The 20,108-nt window shown below is 36.5% G+C and overlaps 2 protein-coding genes across 7 annotated transcripts in view; one reads left to right on the forward strand and one right to left on the reverse strand.

The window, feature by feature from the left end:
• The window catches only part of AP4S1 (adaptor related protein complex 4 subunit sigma 1), an 83,199-nt gene that overhangs the window by 58,035 nt on the left and 5,056 nt on the right, over nt 1-20,108 (forward strand). The gene's annotated exons all lie outside the window — the stretch shown is intronic.
• Nucleotides 1-20,108, reverse strand: part of HECTD1 (HECT domain E3 ubiquitin protein ligase 1) — a 99,938-nt gene that overhangs the window by 3,577 nt on the left and 76,253 nt on the right. For 3 of the 6 annotated variants that reach the window (XM_059181834.1, XM_059181831.1, XM_059181836.1), the window contains 15 exons: nt 19,055-19,188; nt 17,855-17,977; nt 15,695-15,851; nt 12,340-12,562; nt 11,204-11,258; nt 10,801-10,983; nt 10,026-10,233; nt 9,856-9,941; nt 9,520-9,647; nt 7,069-7,270; nt 5,031-5,168; nt 4,150-4,757; nt 2,662-2,740; nt 2,436-2,529; nt 1,601-1,751 (listed from right to left, as the gene is read on the reverse strand). In XM_059181834.1, the coding sequence (XP_059037817.1) occupies nt 1,601-1,751; nt 2,436-2,529; nt 2,662-2,740; nt 4,150-4,757; nt 5,031-5,168; nt 7,069-7,270; nt 9,520-9,647; nt 9,856-9,941; nt 10,026-10,233; nt 10,801-10,983; nt 11,204-11,258; nt 12,340-12,562; nt 15,695-15,851; nt 17,855-17,977; nt 19,055-19,188 (2,569 nt within the window). The remainder of the gene's footprint in view (nt 1-1,600; nt 1,752-2,435; nt 2,530-2,661; nt 2,741-4,149; nt 4,758-5,030; nt 5,169-7,068; nt 7,271-9,519; nt 9,648-9,855; nt 9,942-10,025; nt 10,234-10,800; nt 10,984-11,203; nt 11,259-12,339; nt 12,563-15,694; nt 15,852-17,854; nt 17,978-19,054; nt 19,189-20,108) is intronic. The other 3 variants (XM_059181833.1, XM_059181832.1, XM_059181835.1) reach the window with 3 other exon arrangements.

Consider the following 20,108-nt stretch of genomic DNA (forward strand, 5'->3'; position numbering starts at 1 on the left):
ATGTCATATTAATTTCAAATGTACACATAGTGATTCAACAAGTTTACACGTTATGCTATTTTACCACAAGTGTACTTCTTCATGATTCTTTTTAGTACTTTTTTCTTTTTTAAGATTTATGTATTTATTTGAGAGTAAGCAAGAGAGAAAGGGAGGGAGAGCACATGCAGAGGGAGATGCAAACTCCCCACTGATCAAGGAGCCCAATCGAGGGCTTAATCCCAGATCCCCAGGATCATGAACTGAACCCCAGGCAGACGCTTAACATTTTCTTTTCTCCAGCTTATTTACTTATTGTAAGGATACAGTATATATACATTTAAAATATGTACTGGCTAGATTATCGGTAAAGCTGGTCAAGAGTAGGCTACTTGTAATAAAGTTTCTGGGGGTGTCAAACATATATGGATTTTCAGCTATGGAGTTCAACTGTATTCTCTGTTATATTACTTTAGAAACTTTCAAAAAGAAAGGTAGGGGGGTGCCTGGGTGGCTCAGTTGTTAAGCATCTGCCTTCTGCTCAGGGTCCTGGGATTGGGCCCTGCATTGGGCTCCCTGCTCTGTGGGGGGCCTGCTTCTCCCTCTCCCTCTTCCACTCCCTCTGCTGTGTTCCTTCTCTAGCTGCGTCTCTCTCTGTCAAATAAATAAAAATCTTAAAAAAAGAGAAAAGAGAAGTAATATAGGGCCTGTAGTCCTAAAGATATCAGTAGTATGAAAGAAAAAAACAGCAGAAGAACTGTTTCAGATTAAAAACCTACACAAAATGACCCTATCACAACCAAATGCGATTTCTATTATCAGGGCAGTAGTGGTAAGGAGAGTTCTATGAAGGACATTACTGGTGTCACCAGTGAAACTGCAATATGGACTATGGATTAGCTAATAGTACGAATTTGCTAGTGAAAGTGGATACATGGAAGAATATCTGTACTTTCATAAAATGCACACTCCACTATTATAGAGTAAAGGCACATGATACATGCAATGATTCAGAAAAAAATAGCACACACACACACATATATATCGTGTGGGGGGTTGTATAAAAAGATAATATAAAAGAAACGTTAAGTACAGCTGAATCTGGGTAAAGGAATATATTAGAATTTTTTCAACTATTCAACATCCTATTTGAAATTTTCTATTCTATTCAAAATTTTTAAAAATAAAGGTTAATTTATAATGGGGCACCTGGGTAGCTCAGTCAGTTAAGTGCCTGCCTTTGGCTCATGTCATGATCCTGGGATCCTGGGATTGAGCCTCATGTCAGGCTCCCTGCTCAGTGGGGAGTCTGCTTCTTCCTCTGCCTCTCCCCCCACCACTAGTGCTCTCTGTCTCTCAAATAAATAAAATCTTTAAAATAAAAAAAAAAAAAAATGAAGCCTAAGGGTTTACAATTTACCCAATTTTTAAAATAGTGAACAATTAAAATAGAATCTTAACATCAACAAAGACTCAGTTGTCTTTTCATATAAACTCAGCCTTATCAATGGATATGAAAACTGCTTTCTCACTTCACTAAGTCATAGTTCTTTAGAGAATCTACCATTTGATTTTGGGACATAAACTATTTTGTTGATCTTACAAAATAACCAATACATACCTGTCACGCGTATAACCTAACTTAGGTTCAGTATAATTAATAATATCCTCTGCTGCCCAGGATGGTGACTGGTTTCCACAAAGAATCATCTGGACTTCTTCGTGGCTGAAGGAACTTAATTTCTCCATTGGAAAAACTTTGTTAAACCCATCTACATCATACACAGCAAAAAACCAAAAACAAGAAAATACACAACTCAATTTCTAAGTTACAATGTCAAAAAACCAAATTTCCAATCAAAATAGCTAATATGAACTAAATGAATATAATATGAATAAAATATTAATAAATGCTTGAAAAAACAAATATAAATAAAATAGTTTGAAATCAAGCTAAGCTTTTAAGTACAGCAGTTAAGCTTAATACTGTAAATGTGAACAGAGACATTCAGTCACTATGGTCAGTAGCCAAATTCTATTAATTTCTTAACTCACTTTTTGTGTCATACAAGGCAAGCCAATGCTATATCCTGATTTTCAAAACTAGTTTGTGATGAACAGTCTAATATATTTTACTTCAATTTTCACCTGAAGAACTTGGGTTCTAACTTGGTTTAATTCATCCTGATCATGCAGTGTGTGAAGTATGCATATATATGAAGAAATGGAGGCTAAAAGGGAGTCCCCCATTACTCAGCAGGAGCAAGCTGAGAGTATGCTACAGATGGAGAATGTTCCCATCTGTTCCAGGTACTCTGTGGGGCTTACTATCTGGAAGACAGAAAACTAGAGGGCAAATCTAGAGATGACCTGCAATTCTTGACAAGAGAAATGCCTCAATTTCAAATCTCAAAGTAAAAGGAGAAAAAATTAAGCTAAAGAGCCCAAAAAATTACCTCTAAAGGCTTCCATCTGTTTCTGAATACCCGTATGCATACAAAAGTCAAACATCAAATCCACATATTCTTCTGCATTATCCATTGTTATCATCTACAAAGGAAAATTTGCCAACATTGTTGTTAATATCTAGGACTATTTTAGCAACGCCCACTACAACTGGCCTCATTTATTTAAGAAGATGTTCTGAACTTACCACTATATCAAAAACAAAATTTTTATTACCTCATCTTCCCCACTTGGCTTGAGATCCACAGCTGTAAAACCATATATTCTTGAGGAAGGGCAAAACTGGAAATTTAAACTTGGAAGACAAAAAGGAATGGATTAACATTCAGCTACTATTGGTGTTTAGTTTTTAAAACACTGCTGCCAAAGGGACCCCCTGGGTGGCTCTGCCAGTTCAGCATCTGTCTTAGGCTAAGGTCATGACCCCAAGGTCCTGGGATGGATGGAGCCCTGCATGGGGAGGGTTGGGGAGTGTCCCTTCTCAGTGGGGAGTCTGCTTCTCCCTCTTTTCCCTCTGCCCCTCCCTCTCCTGCTCTCTCTCTCAAATTTAAAAAAAAAAAATCTTAAAAAAATAAATAAAATATTGCTGCCCAAACCATGAAAACCCATCCCCCCTACCCTTCCAACAAAAACAATATACCAGCTTAGATGTTAAGTATGAGGCCTCCATTTTTTTTAACTTTTTTTTTTTTTTTTTTAAGATTTTATTTATTTGACAGAGAGAGACACAGAGAGAGAGGGAACACAAGCAGGGGGAGTGGAAGAGGGAGAAGCAGGCTTCCCACTGAGCAGGGAGCCCAGATGCAGGGCATGCAGGGCTCTATCCCAGGACCCTGAGATCATGACCTGAGCCTAAGAAAGACACTTAACGACTGAGCCACCCACCCCATGAGGTCCCTTTTGAATGCAGAAACCCTGTGCACAAAAACTATTAGGACAACCATTACCAAACCTGGTAAATCTCTGCAAAGATTGCACAAAACCACCACCTTTCCATATTTCACTTCTATCTCATGGCACAAAATTAACAAAGTAAGGGTTTTTGCAATAAATTATGACAGCAACAGCTTTACTTTTGTTTTGTGGAGGTTTTTTTGTTTTTTTTTTTTCCCAAGAAGAAACTATTGCTTCACTGAAGTTATTCATGCTCTGTCCTTATGGTGAAATTAAACCTTGAATATATAAGTTATCAAACAAAACTTCTCAAAATTAGCCATTAAGAAAGAAAGAAGAAAGCAAGACTTTCAGCCAACCCAAAAATCATAGTAAAACATACTAAGGGTATAATAATTACATGTATACAAATTAACAGAGTTTTATTAATAGATGTGTAGCATCTGAGTTATTAGCTAATCCAACAGGCATAAGGCCTATATACAAACTATTTTGAGCATTCCCAAGTACACTATCTATATTAACTAGTCGTGATTTCTCAAAATTTCTTTGGCTGTAGACTTTCATAAATATATAAATTAATCATATTTGATAAATCAGATAATCTTCCAGAGATGTGATGATTAATACACTACGTTCTGGTATTCCGAGTGTTGTCTTTATAATATGGTAATATTTCCTACAGCGTATTACTGTTCTTAACAGACTATTTAACTCATACATTGCATATTACTGGGGACAAAGAAACAAAAGCTTTAAAACTTATTCATCCATTAGGCTGAGAAACATATATAAAAATAAAAAACTCACCCTAAATCCTCTATGCTAAGTGGAGGCCCAGAACCTGATGGATTCTTTAGCACTAGTTCCTGTAGTTTCGTGTTCTTCTCATCTTCAGAAAGACCTTTGTTGCTTAAAATCTGACGCCTCTTAACAGCAAGGTCTTTAATTTCTTTTAAAAATCTGGCTCTGTGTGGATTTACTAGTTCAAAATCTTCCCAAGTTAAAATTCCATTAAACCATGCTGGGGGTTTTGGTTTGGGGGGATCTAGAATAAACTCTGATTTTGAATCCTCTTCAAAGCTTCCTACTGAGAGTGAATCGTGACCTTCTTCTGTAGAAGCTTCAGACTGACTTTCAGTACAGTGCAAGTCTCTATCACCTCGTGACTCATAAATTAACTTACTCATATTGCTTTTAATGTCACCCATACACATAAGTTTAAAGAAAGGTTTAGAAATAGGTAAATCCACAAGTCTATTGTCTTGAATGCATTTGGCCAAGAAAATTCCAAGGAAATGAAAGAGTTTTGTGATCCTTTCAAGCTCATCACTGTCTTGTGGAAATGGTGCTGTGAACAGTCCACATGATCTCTGCACATAGTATCCGGGAGGTTTCAATCCACCTCCAAGATCAACCTAGTGTTTTAGAGGGAGAAATATAAATAAAATTAGATGAAAGATGCATAAATATTGAACATCTTTATCAATTTTGTTGAAGTATTTATATATATATATATAATACCTTTTATTAAATAATTTTTGATGACTGAAAAAACATTTTAATAGCATCAGGAGTAATCAGTAATAAAAAGAGAGTCAGCAAATCTGGCTTAAATTCTGAAGGCATAACCTATTTTTAATAGTAAAAGAAGAATCACAAGTAATCACAAAATGGGAAATAAATCTTACATGACGAGATTCATCATCTGGAAAGTTATCATCACAAAGCCAAGCACCCAGATCAGTTCTCTGGAACTCTGCTGCCACCAGAGCATAAAACTCTAATGTAGGGCCCAAGCCAGTTCCTTCTTCTCCCAAAAATTCAACCTAAAATATAAGCAAGTTTTAAGGAAAAATTCACTTAAAAAAAAAAAGATCCCATTCTTAGACACCTGGGTGGCTCAGTGGGTTAAGCCTCTGCCTCAGGTCATGATCTCAGAGTACTAGAGTCAAGCCCTGCATCGAGCTCTCTGCTCAGCGGGGAGCCTGTACGCCCTCTCTCTCTGCCTGCCTCTCTGCCTACTTGGGATCTCTGTCAAATAAATAAATAAAATCTTAAAAAACAAAAAAAAATCCCGTTCTTGCCAAGTAACACATCTTTTTTTATAACAGCAGCAGAATACAGAATATTATACACATTAAAAACAACACAGAAGTTTTAATTTAGTTTTTCTAAAAAGTGTATTTGTTGTACACCATTACATATTTAAACACTGGTGAGCACTGTTTACCACGTTGTTCATTAATTTATTTTTCACATCAACCCTAAAAAATAGGTTTTATCTCTTTTTTTTTTTTTACACCAAAGGAAACCAAATTTTAGATAAAAAGGTTACATCATTTGCTTGAGGAAAAGATGGCATACAGCTTTGTATGTGTGTCTATTTAACATAAAACCTAAACTCTTCCACTTCTGAATTTAGGCAATAACTTTAAAGGCTTTTACCCATACTCTACATATTCCACAAATGACTTGAGGCAGCTTATAAAAACATATGGTGAATGATTTAAAAAAAAAAAATTAAGGTTTACCTAGTTAGAGGAATGTATTTGGTAGGAAGAATTAGATGAAGGTGAAGAGAGTTTAAAGTGAAAGCCCTAAGAGCCTTTTATATTTTTTTGACATGTATCATATTTGTCATGATCAATCTCTGATTCAAATGATAAACTAAGAGATGTTGGGGTGGCTCAGTCAGTTAAGCATCTGCCTCTGGCTTAGGGCATGATCTCAGAGTCCTGGGATCAAACCCCATGTCATCGGGCTGTCAGGCTCCCTGCTCAGCACAGACTCTGCTTTTCCCTCTATCCCTGGCTTGTGCTTTCTCTCAAATAAATAAATAAAATAAAATCTTAAAAAAAAAAAAGATAAACTTAAGCGGCTAGTTCACATTTATAAGAGAAATTTCAAAAAAAAAAAAAATTTCATTCACTGTCCCTCACATAAGGAATAATATATCCTATAAAATCAATCAATCAATATATATAAGGAGTATATCAATATATATCCTATATAATCAACAATGCGTACAATAACATCTCTACAGTAAATGTATTACATTTTATACTGCTATTTGCTTAACATCTCTCAATACAGGCCAATGATGTAATGCCAAGCACAGTGTAACAATAGTATAGAACAGTGTACTCCAAAACTGCAGATATCTAATAGCAGAGCTTAATATGAAGGTAAAATTTAGACTATCAAAAAGAATCCTTAGTGAGTACTATTATTCAGTTCAGGCTTTGTTCAGAAAGGAGTAATGTCCTTCAAAAAGACCAAGGACTTAGGGTGCCTGGTGGCTCAGCTGTTGATCCCAGGGTCTGAGATGGAGTCCCACATCCGGTATCCTGCTCAACGGTAAGCCTGCTTCTCCCTCTCCCACTCCCCTTTTTGTGTTCCCCCTCTCACTGTCTCTTTCACTCTGTCAAATAAAGAAAGAAAGAAATCTTAAAAAAAAATAAAATAAAATAAAGACCAAGCACTTTTCCACTTCAAAAGTGAAGATACTCTTTGCTGTTCATCAATCACAAGATCCTGACCTCTGAAAAGGTAAGTTGACATCCTCTAACAAAAGATGCTCTACCAAAGGTAAAGGCCTTGCATAAGGGCAGAGAAATCCTTCTCCATTTTTCACTTCTAACATGGTTTTCATGCTATGGAATATACAGGTTTGCTGGTTTTCTGCCATTCCTGCATACTAAAAGAAATTAGATGTGAGTGAGATACCTCAAGAACTGATTTCCGATCCGCATGTATCTGCATGACATTCTCAGCCCATTCCATCAGTGATTCACCACGTGGGACTTTTACTCTTTCATGCTTGAGACGACCCACTCGAAACTCTCCAGGATCATCTCGCCTTACACTACTGGTGGTCCTTGTTCTTTCCACAGTAGCTTCACGTCGGTTTTGTAACCACACTATTGCTCTAAAATAGAAAAATATTTCTGGAGCTCTAACATTCAGTAATAGTTTCAATGTACTAAACCAGCAACAGAATTCAAAGATTTAACTATTTTTTTTTAAATAGTATTTTATTAGATGACAGAATTAGTACATTTTCTTATTGCAAAAATTATTGCTTCCTCTCTTAAAACATATAAACCCCTGTATTATTTTCCTAAACAAAGAAGAAAATACGTAGGTATTTTTCCTCTTTACTTTAGTAATTAACAGATCAAAATAAAGGTCTGTGGTCCCAACCTCACTAACATCAAAATATACACAAACTGGGGAATAAAGGAACAGCACAGGGAATACAGTCAATAGAATTATAATAGCACTGTATGGTTGACAAACAGTTGTTACACTTGTGAGCACAGCATGATGTAAGGAGTTGCTGAGTCACTGTTGTACACCTGCTATTAATGTAACATGAGTGTCAATACTTCAATTAAAAAAATAGCCAAACCTATGATACATAAAATATAAATGAATATTTCTTAACTATTGAAGAAACTAAAAAATCATTAAGCTATCTTTATTACTATCTTTATTACAAAGCCATCATTAAAATGCAACTGACTTTCAAATATTTTCTTTTGGGGACACCTGGCTGGCTCAGTTGGTACAGCATGTGACTCCTGCTCTCAGGCTGTAAATTCGAGCCACATGCTGGATGCAAAAATAATTTTAAAAGATCTTTATTTCTTTTAAGATTTTATTTATTTATTTGACAGAGAGACAGAGGGAAAGCACAAGTAGGCAGAGCAAGCAGCAGGCACAGGGAGAGGGAGAAGCAGGCTCTCCACTGCACAGGGGGCCCATTACAGGGCTCATCCCAGAACCCCAGGATCATGACCTGAGCCAAAGGCAGGCACTTAACCACTGCCCCTAGAAATTACTTAAAAATAAAATCTTTGGGAGCGCCTGGGTAGCTCAGTTGCTTAGTTGTCTAACTCTTGATTGCAGCTCAGGTCATGATTTCAGGGTCATGGGATCAAGCCCTGTATTGGGCTCTGTGCTCAACCCAGAGTCTGCTCATCCCTCACGCTCTGCTCTTCCAAATGCTCACACTCTTTATCTCCAACATAAATAAATAAAACCTTTTTAAAAATATAAATACTTTCTTTTCAATAATGCAGAGCTAACCCATCTTGGGTAGGAGAAATAATCTTAAAGTAGGAATAAGAAGATAAAAAGATTTGCTCTTAGGTGTGCTACAATTATTTTGTAATCTCAGGTCAATCAGCTATATACTCTGAGAATCAATTTTCTTATCTATAAAACAAAAACCATAACTAATGCCATTTATGACAAGAGGCCCATAGTTTCACATGCACAAATGATCTGTAAATAGTGTAACTTTATCAGAGAAGTCAACAGCTCCATTTTAAATTATAATTCTTTTATATCTACTTTGAAAGTACTCTGGGTACTCAATGATTCAAAAAATATTTACCAAATACCTACAATGTGCTATATACACTGCATTAGGAACTGCAGCTAGATCAGTGACAAACTGCCAGAAAATTCCTGCCCTCATGAAACTTTTATCTCATGGAAGGAGAGAGAAAAAAAAGGCTTGAACTGTGGGGTTCTACTTATATGTGGATTTTTCTTTTAGAAATACAGTACTGTAAATTTTTCTTCTTCCTCATGATTTTCTTAACATTTTCTTTTCCCTAGCTTACTTTATTCTAAGAATACAGTACATAATACACGTAACGTGCAAAATACATGTTGATTGTTTCAGTAAGACTTCTGGTCAGCAGACTAGTCATAAAGTTCTGGGGGAGTCAAAAGTTACACACTTCTTAAATATGATTTTTCGGGGCACCTGGGTGGCTGTTGGTTAGGTGTTTGCCTTTGGCTCACATCGTGATCCCAGAGTCCTGGGATCAAGTCCCGCAATGGGCTCCCTATTCAGCGGGGAGTCTGCTTCTCCCTCTCCCTTTTTCCCCTCTTCCCACTCATGAACTTTCTCTCTAAAATAAATAATATCTTTACTGCGCAGGGAGGGTTGGCATCCCTAACCCTGAAATTGTTCAAGAGTAGGAGAACAATTTCTCCTATAGGAGAGCATATATCCGACCAGAAATTTTAAAAATGTTTTAACACTGACAACTCATAAGAAAACAAAATAATATATTCCTTCCATCAGTCTTGACATAAAGTATATTTGTACATTTTGAGCTTATATAACATTAAAAATATATAAAAGGGAACACTTTCTACCTTGATGCACCAAATGCTGTACATGTGAAATAAAGCTGTCTAGTTTCAAATGGTATTAGAAAAGGACACTTGCTGGTTAACTGTTCACACCAGTCTGGTAAAGCCCCACTTGCCAAAGCCAATGGTTCCTGCAAATTAACAAATAACAATGTTATAAGGCAATTATTTGAAAAGACAAAAAGGAGTCAGTTCTTAAAACTAATGAAAGAAAGTAATGCAATGGACCATATGGCCTAAATCAATGAATCAGGGACTAATAGTAAAGATGTTGAGAAGTAGAAAAGGAAGACAATACTTTGAAAGTCCAAAAGCTGCAGAGTTCAACTATCTGATTACCTCAATCTGCTGCAAAATCTTTGTTGTAATTTTTTTGCTAGTGAATTCATCTGGTGGAAAAGTAAACTGAGGCTGCTCCTCACCTTCTGAAAAATTAATAAAATTAATAAAGACATAAACTGACTTTCTTTTAAAAATGCCATAGAAATGAAACACAGATTCTTACAGACCTTCTTGGGATATTCTTGAATAAGGGTCACTTGCAACTATATAGAGAATACGCAGAAGTTGAAGGACATCTTCTACTCCACAAGAATTCTGTCCATTGCCAGCTTTGGCCTGAGGTTGTTCTTTTGCCAAATTAAGAATTTCACTACTTTGAAGAGTGGAAATGGCCCCCTGATTTAATCCAGACTTTGTTCCATGCTCACAAAAATCCTATAGAAACAATTAGTAAAACTAGCTATTAATCACATTTTCGAGAAAAGCACTGTATCATCCTATAAGTATTTGAAAATGTTGAAATCTTTCAAACTGTCTTCTTTTTAAATAAAAACACTATAAAGTTGAAAATAGGTGTGTTCTAAACCGTTCCCAAATAAACTATAACCACCGTAAGCCACAGTTAAAACCATGTACTTAGGGGCGCCCAAGTGGCTCAGTGGGTAAAAGCCCCTGATCTCAGGGTCTTGGAATAGAGCCCTGCATTGGGTTCTCTGCACAGTGGGAAGCCTGCTTCCCCCCCTCTCTGCTTGCCTCTCTGCCTACTTGTGGTCTCTGTCAAATAAATAAAATCTTAAAAAAACAAAAAACAAACAAAAAAACATGTACTTAGATCCAATACCACAAATCATATTTGAAATTTTAATATTTGGCATATTAACAATGTTAATTCAACCTCATTTTTTAAGCTTGTCCCAATGAACCTCTTTTTCTTAAGAATCTTTAAAAGCTGCAAACAAAGCACAAAGCCATTCCCAGTTGTGTTTTGATGCCAATATATACCTTATATGCAGCTATGAGCTGAGAACAATTTCTGTTTTTCCTAATACTTTTATTAGTGCCAGTTAATTTCCAGTGGCGCAGGAAAGCGGCGTCTGCATTCTTCTGCAGGTAGGTTATCAAGTCATTCTTTGGTAATTCATCAGTGCCAAGGTACTGTTCCACATGCTCTATAGACCAACAACCCTACAATAGGAAAAACCAAATGTTGGCCTTTCCTGATTAACAGTCTATGCTATTTCACATGCATTATATAAGGCAGCTTTAAAATCATGCATTTAACCTCATCTAAAGAATTCCATGTTAGTGATTTTTTTTCCCTCAAATGTTCAATTAAAACTATTAGTTTTTATTTTCCCTTTTTTTCCACTAAGTGGCCAAGAAGATCTTTTTAAGTATCACTTACCATTTTTCCATTTTCCTTCTCTTTGTCAGAATCCTTCATTTCTCTGTACATGATTCTAAACATGAAGATATTATTCACATTAATTCATAAATAATTTGTGGTTATTTCCAGTAAGGCTTCAATTCTTTAAAAAATTATGAATGATGTCATTCATTAGCCATATGCTTAAACATTAAACTCAGAGACAATTTATTTTAAAAAAATCAATTTGTTAAACATGGGGGAAAGTAGGAGAAATCATATTCCTAAAAAAGAATTATTATTTATAAATCTAGTATAACTGCAAAGAATGCATACATCAAACCTAGGACCTTTAAAGATATGAAGTGATACACTATATCATGTGTTATAACTTTCATTTATTGTAAAAATAAAAGGGATACGAACAACAAGGACCAGGAGGCTGTATGTTCACATAAGGCAGTGGAGATAAAATTTGAAACTCCAATAAAAACTGAACAGGGTGGGAAAAAATAACTATGATAGCCTTCTGTTCTATCTCTAAAGGATCTAGATTACTTTATTAGACACTATATAAAATTATCAATGATGTCAAGAGAACATCAGAAAAAGTAAAGTAAAATTTACATAAGGATAATTAAAATTTTATTTATATTAAATTATATTAAACTATTAAATAATAATAATTATAGGTAATACTGAGCACTCAGACAATACTGAAAACACTTTACATGTATTCTTTCGTTGATTCCTCACAACCATACTTACTTTACAGATTAAGAGAAAAAGGCACCAAAATGTTAAATGTGCGCAATGTCATTAATTAATTCTTCAATGAATGAATGAACAAAGAGAGGTAGGCTTAACTTGCAAACTCCAAAACAAATAACAAATAAAAAATATTTAGTACTTCATACACAATTGCAAAGAGTTCAACAATTAAGACATAAGATGTCTAAAGTTATTTCTGAAGTTTATTTCTAAAGTTACTTTCAGTTGAAACCTTAAACTATTCTCTCTCAGGAGTCACAAATGCTATTATCTGTTGTTGTAAACCAGGAGAACAAGAACCAAATATTTTCTGTTTCTATAGTAAAAAAATATAGAAATACAATGGTTCTAGGCTCATGTATCATGGAATTATCTACTTAAAACATTAAATTAAAATCTCTTACGTGTATGTTGGCTCCCAAATACGCCTAAGTTTATCTGATTTCACATTGCCATTACAGGACAATTGAAGCAATTTTTGTACATAGTAAAAAATGGTTGATCTGAAATTAGTGAGTGGTAATTCAACTTCACGAGTTGTTCCAAGACCTGTTACTTTCAAAGTGAGGGCTAATCGAGGTGAGGGAGTACATTCAACTTCTTCCAAGAGCTCTGAATGAGGCGTTCCTAAAAATATGGAAGACATAAGAAACAATTACACTCTAACAAGTAGTCCATAAAAAACAATGCACTGGGAAACATAGCTACATGAAATCAAAATTTTCCGTCAGATATTAGCTAAAGACTTCAGCTACTTAAAGACTATTCTGGCCTCAACAAACTTTTTTTTTTTTTTTTAATTTATTTATTTATTTATTTATTTGACAGAGAGAAATCACAAGTAGATAGAGAGGCAGGCAGAGAGAGAGGGAGGGAAGCAGGCTCCCTGCTGAGAGCCTGATGCGGGACTCGATCCCAGGACTCCGAGATCATGACCTGAGCCGAAAGCAGCGGCTTAACCCACTGAGCCACCCAGGCGCCCAAACTTTTTTTTTTTTTAAAGATTTTATTTATTTATTTGACAGAGAGAGATCACAAGTAGACAGAGAGAGGGAAGCAGGCTCCCTGCTGAGCAGAGAGCCCGATGTGGGACTCAATCCCAGGATCCTGAGATCATGACCTGAGCCGAAGGCAGCGGCTTAACCCACTGAGCCACCCAGGCGCCCAACAAACTTTTTTTTTAATCATAAGATTTTATTCCTTTATTTGACACAGAGAGGGCACAAGGAGAAGAAGAGGGAGAAGTAGGCTCCCTGCTGAGCAGAGAGCCCGATGCGGGGCTTGATCCCAGGACCCTATGATCATGACCCAAGCCAAAGGCAGACGCTCAACTAACTGAGTCACCCAGGCATTCCAACAATTTTTTTTTTTAATGGAAACAATATATCCAGGTTACTTAAAGACAGAGCACTAAAGCTGAATTTATGCATATGACAGGAATCTGTTTTAAGAAAACACATGCTAATTGTACAAATATTTCAGAAACATTTTATTCTTATGAGAACACTAAAAATTATTCGTAATTCTAGGTCCAGAAAAAAACACACACTGAGAAAGCACAGACTCTAGTCACTGAACTGTCAACCTTCTGCTCACACTGAATGAGCAGACTGTGAGGTAAAAGCCCCCCACCACAGGTACATAGTGTATTTGGTGGTGTAATCTTCTTTTTCCTTAGCTCAGTAATTTTCTTCTCATATCATAATATAATCTTGTAAAGTATTAACTTTATTCACTGCATGACATTCCATTAAACCTTAACCAAACCATATCCTTGTTACTGGAAATAATGGAAGGTCATTTCCAATTTTCTACTTTTTACGCAAGTAGTCATCACTGGCACCCAGAGCCAGTATTTCTTTACTATAGGTTTCTATAGTAACAATATAAAATATATTGCCAAAGAGCTCTACAAAAAATCTGTACCTATTTATATTCCCTAGCATAGGGTTTTTCTTTTTGAAAGGATCTTGAAACATCTTAATTCAGCCTAGATGCAACCTCACCATAGAACATCATACTACAAAGCACACTGACTTCCGTATTTAACACAAATATCATTCTATCAAGTAAAAAAATACATTCCACACCTAAGCAACGTTTAAGCCTTCCTTAAGGATAATATACTGATTACTACAGCTGAGGTTTATTGAGGCATGCACCAGGTACCATGCCAAGCGCTTTATATATTTTACCTCATTTAAAACTTTTAATTACCTTAAAAAAAACCTTTTAATTACCTTGTCAAACAGAAATTATTACTTTCTCCAGGTAAGAGATAAGAAAATTCAGGCTTACACAAATTAGGTGGTTTGTTCAGTATATGAGCATCTTATTGTTGCTTTAACAAATCACCATAAACTGGGTGGTTTAAAACAACCAGTTCTAGAACTGAGAAACCTTTAATGGATTGGCAAGGCTTTGTTCTTTTGGAAGCTCCAAGAATCTGTTTGCTTGCCTATTCAAGCATCTAGAGACTGCCCATATTTCACAGTTCATGACCCTCATCACTCTGATCTCTGCTTTCTGTTGTCAAATCTTCTCTCAGACCTTTCTGAATTTCTCTTAAACACTTTTTTTTAAAGATTTATTTACTTACTTTAGAGAGAAAGAGAGCAAGAGTGCAGAGGGGAAGGGGCTGAGGGAGAAGGAGACAGTCTTAAGCAGATTCTACACTGAATAGATGGTCCAATGCAGGACTCACTCTCATGACTCCGAAATCTCGACCTGAATCGAAACCAAGAGTCTGACACCCAACCAACTGCACCACTCAGGCACCCCCCTCCTATATTCCTTTTATGTGGACACTCGTGATTACATTGGGCCTACCTGGATAATCCAGGATTAATTCCCCCTTCTCAAAATCCTGAATTAAATCTCATCTACAAAGCCTCTTTTGTTTATCAAAAGAGATTCACAGATTCCAGAGGTCAGGACTCACATACTTTTGGGGATCATTAGTGTGCCTACTATAGCCAAAATAGAGTTGTAAGAGAGAAAGGTACCAGCTAACTCAAGACCATAAATCAAACTACTACACAATTTTCCAAAGTCAAAGTAGAATAGGAATATCCACAGCAATTCTGATCCAGTAGATATAGAATACAAATTATCTACCTTTAAGTGAGCCTTTTTTTTTTTTTTTTAAGATTTTATTTATTTATTTGACACAGAGAGAGAGAGAGATCACAAGTAAGCAGAGAGGCAGGCAGAGAGAAGGGGGAAGTAGGCTCACGGCCGAGCAGAGAGCCCGATGCAGGACTCGATCCCAGGATGCTGAGATCATGACCTGAGCCCAAGGCAGAGGTTCAACCCATTGAGCCATCCAGGTGCCCCTAAGTGAGCCTTCCTTTAGTAATTACACAAATATAGAACACACTGTTTTTTAAAGTACTGTAATTTACTCCTTTAAAAATAATCTATATTGGGGCACCTGGGTGGCAGTCGGTTAAGCATCTGCCTTCAACTCAGGTCATGATCCCAGCCCTGCACAGGGCTCCCTGCTCAGTGGGGGAGTCTGCTTCTCCCTCTCCCTCTGCTCCTCTCCCCTACTTGTGTACTCTCAAATAAATAAAAACTTTCAAAAAAAAAAATAAATAATCTATCCTTTAAGGACTTTTGGCTGATACATATTTCTTTTTTCTGAAAACTTTTCTTTATAACCTGAACATGTAAGTAGCCTCCTACTTTCCTAATTACATATAACTACCTTATTTGGTATATGTTTAAAATAAATCACAAAACTAAAATACACAGTACCTGGGGGTGGAATCTCTAGATCAGTCGTCTGCTGGACATTAGTACGACCAGGTCTAGGATCAAAAGCAGGAACCAAAGCAGAAAACTGCCTCTTGAGTACATAATCATCATCCCATGTTCTCCGACGTCCTCCTTTAGTTTCATACTCTTCTTCTTCCTGTTAAGATTCCACATACAGATAAACAAGATAAAATTTCTTTACTACAAGACTGACACGCTATCTTTAAAATGAGGTGGATGTTAAATACTTCTCTATATAGCTATTACACTTCCTTTTTTAGCCATAGTTTTTAAGCATAAGATGACATAAGTGTAAATAGGCACATACGTTTCTTAACGATTTAAGCTTACCAAAAGTAAACTGCCTTAATGGTGCTTACACTAATCCACAAACAATAAAATGAGAAAGAACCATATACATACACTGTATCAGTGTCAATTTCCTGATTTTAATGTTAGACTCTAATTAGGTAAGGGGTAACCATTAGAAGTAACTGGGCAAAGGGCACAAAACCTATCTTTGGAATTTCCTGTGACTCTGTGAACTTACAATTATTATTATTTTTTTAAAGATTTTATTATTTGACAGAGAGAGAGTGAGAGGATCACAAGCAGGCAGAGAGACAGGCAGAGAGAGAGAGGGAGAAGCAGGCTCCCCACTGAGCAGAGAGCCTGACATGGGGCTCGATCCCAGGACCCTGAGATCATGACCCGAGCCGAAGGCAGAGGCCTAACCCACCGAGCCACCCAGGTGCCCCAGAACTTCCAATTATTTTTAAATAAGTTGCTTTTAAAAAATGTAAGTAAATTTTATTATATACTGAATTATATATGAAATACAATGCTTGGAAGATGCTTTAAATAACATGGCAAATAAACATGTTTGACAAAGCGTTGGTAATCATTACAGATGATGGGTTCTTGGGGATTCATTGCGTTATTCTTTCTACTTCAAGCATGTTTGAAAATTTGCAAAATGAAAGTTTTTTAAAGGAACATTTTCTTCTCTTCACATTTACTATCAACAAAAAAGATCAATGAATGGTAAATGTTGTAAATATCTGATGTCATAAATAACAATTATGCATGTACTTATATGCACACATAGCCTCTCATATTCTGAACACTTAAATTAACTTATATAACAAATGAAATGGACATATGGTATCTCTGTAATGAGAATGTTTGAGTTTTAGTCCTAGATCCAAAATGTCTACATGTGACCTTTACCAACCACTTCATCTAAAAATTAGGGCTGATAATAACCCTCAAAAGGTTGTTGAAAGGATTGAATTAGTTAATACATGGCAAGTATTAAAACAAAGGCTAGGGGGTCCCTGGGTGGTTCAGTGGGTTAAGCCTCTGCCTTCGGCTCAGGTCATGATCCCAGGGTCCTGGGATAGAGTCCCACATCGGGCTCCTTGCTCAGCAGAGAGCCTACTTACTCCTCCTCTCTCTCTGACTGCCTCTCTGCCTACTTGTGATCTCTCTCTGTCAAATAAAATAAATAAAATCTTAAATAAATTATAAATCTTAAAAAATTATAATATGAAATATTTATATAAATATAAATTTTAAAATAATAAAATAAAATTTTATTTATTCATGTTCAGCTAACAGACTAATATTATTAACCCTACTACTATTACCAAACCTGTGAATCTTAGATAATAAAATTAATCTTTTTTTTTTTTTTTTTTTAAAGATTTTATTTATTTACTTGAGAGAGAGACAGTGAGACAGAGCATGAATGAGGAGAAGGTCAGAGAGAGAAGCAGACTCCCCATGGAGCTGGGAGTCCGATACGGGACTCGATCCCGGGACTCCAGGATCATGACCTGAGCCGAAGGCAGTCGTCCAACCAACTGAGCCACCCAGGCGTCCCTAAAATTAATCATTTTAATAAATGTTAACTGTTACCCAAGGGCCAAGATGAAGTGCTTTCAAGTAAGAAACTCCTTTATGCATTATGCCAGAGCAATCATGGACTCCTTCTAGAATATAAAACCCAAGCAGTAAGGGAAATTTCTTTTTGTTTTTCTGGTAGCTTCTCACCACCCCCCTTCAATCCCCATATGTTCTTCTAGGTGTTTTGGTTGATGCTTTACTGTAAAAAGGGAGGAAAATACACAGTAGGGAAGATAAAAATTAAGATATTACCTGCTCCCCAATAGGTCGGCTCCCTGCTCCAGCAGGGACTTGGGGTAGCTGCGAGGTGACAGCGTGGTGTGTTACATCAGAGCGAGAGCCAGCTCGACGCTGCAGGGAGGGACGTCTCAGAATCTGGAATAAGAAAATATGAAGAGACATGTCTAATTATTTGACTCATATACATATATATATATCCCTATTCAGCCTTAACCTAAAACCATCCACCCTATCATCAACTATCATTAAAAAAAACTTCATATTCATTAAGCATCTTCACAAAACTTACAGATTGGATGCTTTATAGTCACCATGCCTCATACACAACCTTCACAAGAAATATGTTACAGTAATATTTGTTTTTATGTAAGACATACTAAAAGAATTTCTTGGGAGTCCTTCACACCATTAAAAAGCAACCTGTGAAATTTTAAAAAATCTAGTAACATTTTATAAAGAAAAATAAAAATATACAAGTTACAATAAGGGTATTTCCAGGTATAAGTTCAGTTTGAAGATAATCGTAGTGGTTAAACATTAAGAGTTCTGGATCACACTTCCTAAGCTTAGGTCCCTACTTTTGTACTTAACTGATAGATTAACTAGGACATATTATTTCTTCCATGTCTCTACCTCACAGCTATAAAGAATGATGAAATAATACGGAGATACTGCCCACAAAACAGTACATACTAAAATAGTTTAACTAGAGTGCCTGGGTGGCTCAGTTGGTTGAGTGTCTGCCTTCAGTTCGGGTCCCAGTTCCAGGGTCATGGGATCGAGTGCTCTATCAAGCAAGGAGCCTGCTACTCCCTCTCCCTGCCACTCCTCCTGCTTATGCATGATCTCTCTCTCTCTCTTTTCAAATAAATAAATAAAATCTTTTTAAAAAATAAAATAAAATAGTCTAATTATTGTGAAAGGAACATAAAAATTATATTCTTCAGGATCAGTGCAGTTCTTTACACTTTTAAACCTGTTAAAACATCAGCATGTGACATTTTAGTATTCTCCAAATACAACCAATTTATTCTCTCTTAAAAGAGAATCATAAATGTTCAGATTAAAGGTGCTTTTCTTAATTAACCACGTTTTTCATACTCATCCCATATTTTCCTATTTCAAAGTTTAACCAGGACTTAGCTTTTCCTCTTTTCATTTCAATTATAAACATCTTATGTTAGTTAAGAGAATGGGAGACACTCTCTCTACCATAACCTCCTCGTATTCTTGGTCCTCCTGATTATCATCTTCATTCTCATCATCTTCCTCATCTGGCTCAGGCAAGTCTTCATCATCATCTAACTCAGCTAACAGAGTACTGGCACGACAGCTATCCAGGAAATCTAGAAAAGAAAAACAACAACCTTATTCTCAACATAATTAACAAAGCATTATAAGGTAACTGTGTACTGGTCTTACAAAACAAAGGAAAAATTCAAGAGACAAGTATAAAAACCACACTGACTGATGCCACCCTTCTTCCACCACCACAAATATAAAATGAATGTTGGTCACAAGAATGGTAGAACACAACACAAGATAAAGGATAACCACAAACTAAATCCAAGTCTACAAACTCATAATGAAAAAGATCAACAATATGGACTGGGTTTAAAAATAACAATCCTGGGGCGCCTGGGTGGCTCAGTGGGTTAAGCCGCTGCCTTCGGCTCGGGTCATGATCTCAGGGTCCTGGGATCGAGTCCCACATCGGGCTCTCTGCTCGGCAGTGAGCCTGCTTCCTCCTCTCTCTCTCTGCCTGCCTCTCTGCCTACTTGTGATCTCTCTCTGTCAAATAAATAAATAAAATCTTTAAAAAAAAAAACAAAAAAAAAAAACCAAAAACAATCCTGGGGAGCCTGGGTGCCTCAGTGGATTAAAGCTTCTGCCTTCAGCTCAGGTCATGGAACCAGGGTCCTGGGATCGAGCCCTGCATCAGGCTCTCTGCTCAGTGGGGAGTCTGCTTCCCTCTCTCTCTCTCTGCCTGCCTCTCTGCCTACTCGTATCTCTTAAAAAAAAAAAAAAAAAATAACAATCCTATCACCAATGTCTGTATCAGCCATAGGAAGCATGACATGACTTGTGCCAAAAACTGTGTTAGGCACCAGATATATATACCTGTAAACAGACATGGTAGGATCTCCCATTCGATCAGTGGAGATGGGAGGAGAAAGGCATTTAAAAAGTAGACAAATGAGGGGTGGCTGGATGGTTCAATTGGTTAAGCATCTGACTTTTTTTTTTTTTTAAGATTTTATTTAGT

The sequence above is a fragment of the Mustela lutreola genome, chromosome 7 (assembly GCF_030435805.1).
Source record: "Mustela lutreola isolate mMusLut2 chromosome 7, mMusLut2.pri, whole genome shotgun sequence".
In the NCBI taxonomy this organism is placed as follows: domain Eukaryota; kingdom Metazoa; phylum Chordata; class Mammalia; order Carnivora; family Mustelidae; genus Mustela; species Mustela lutreola.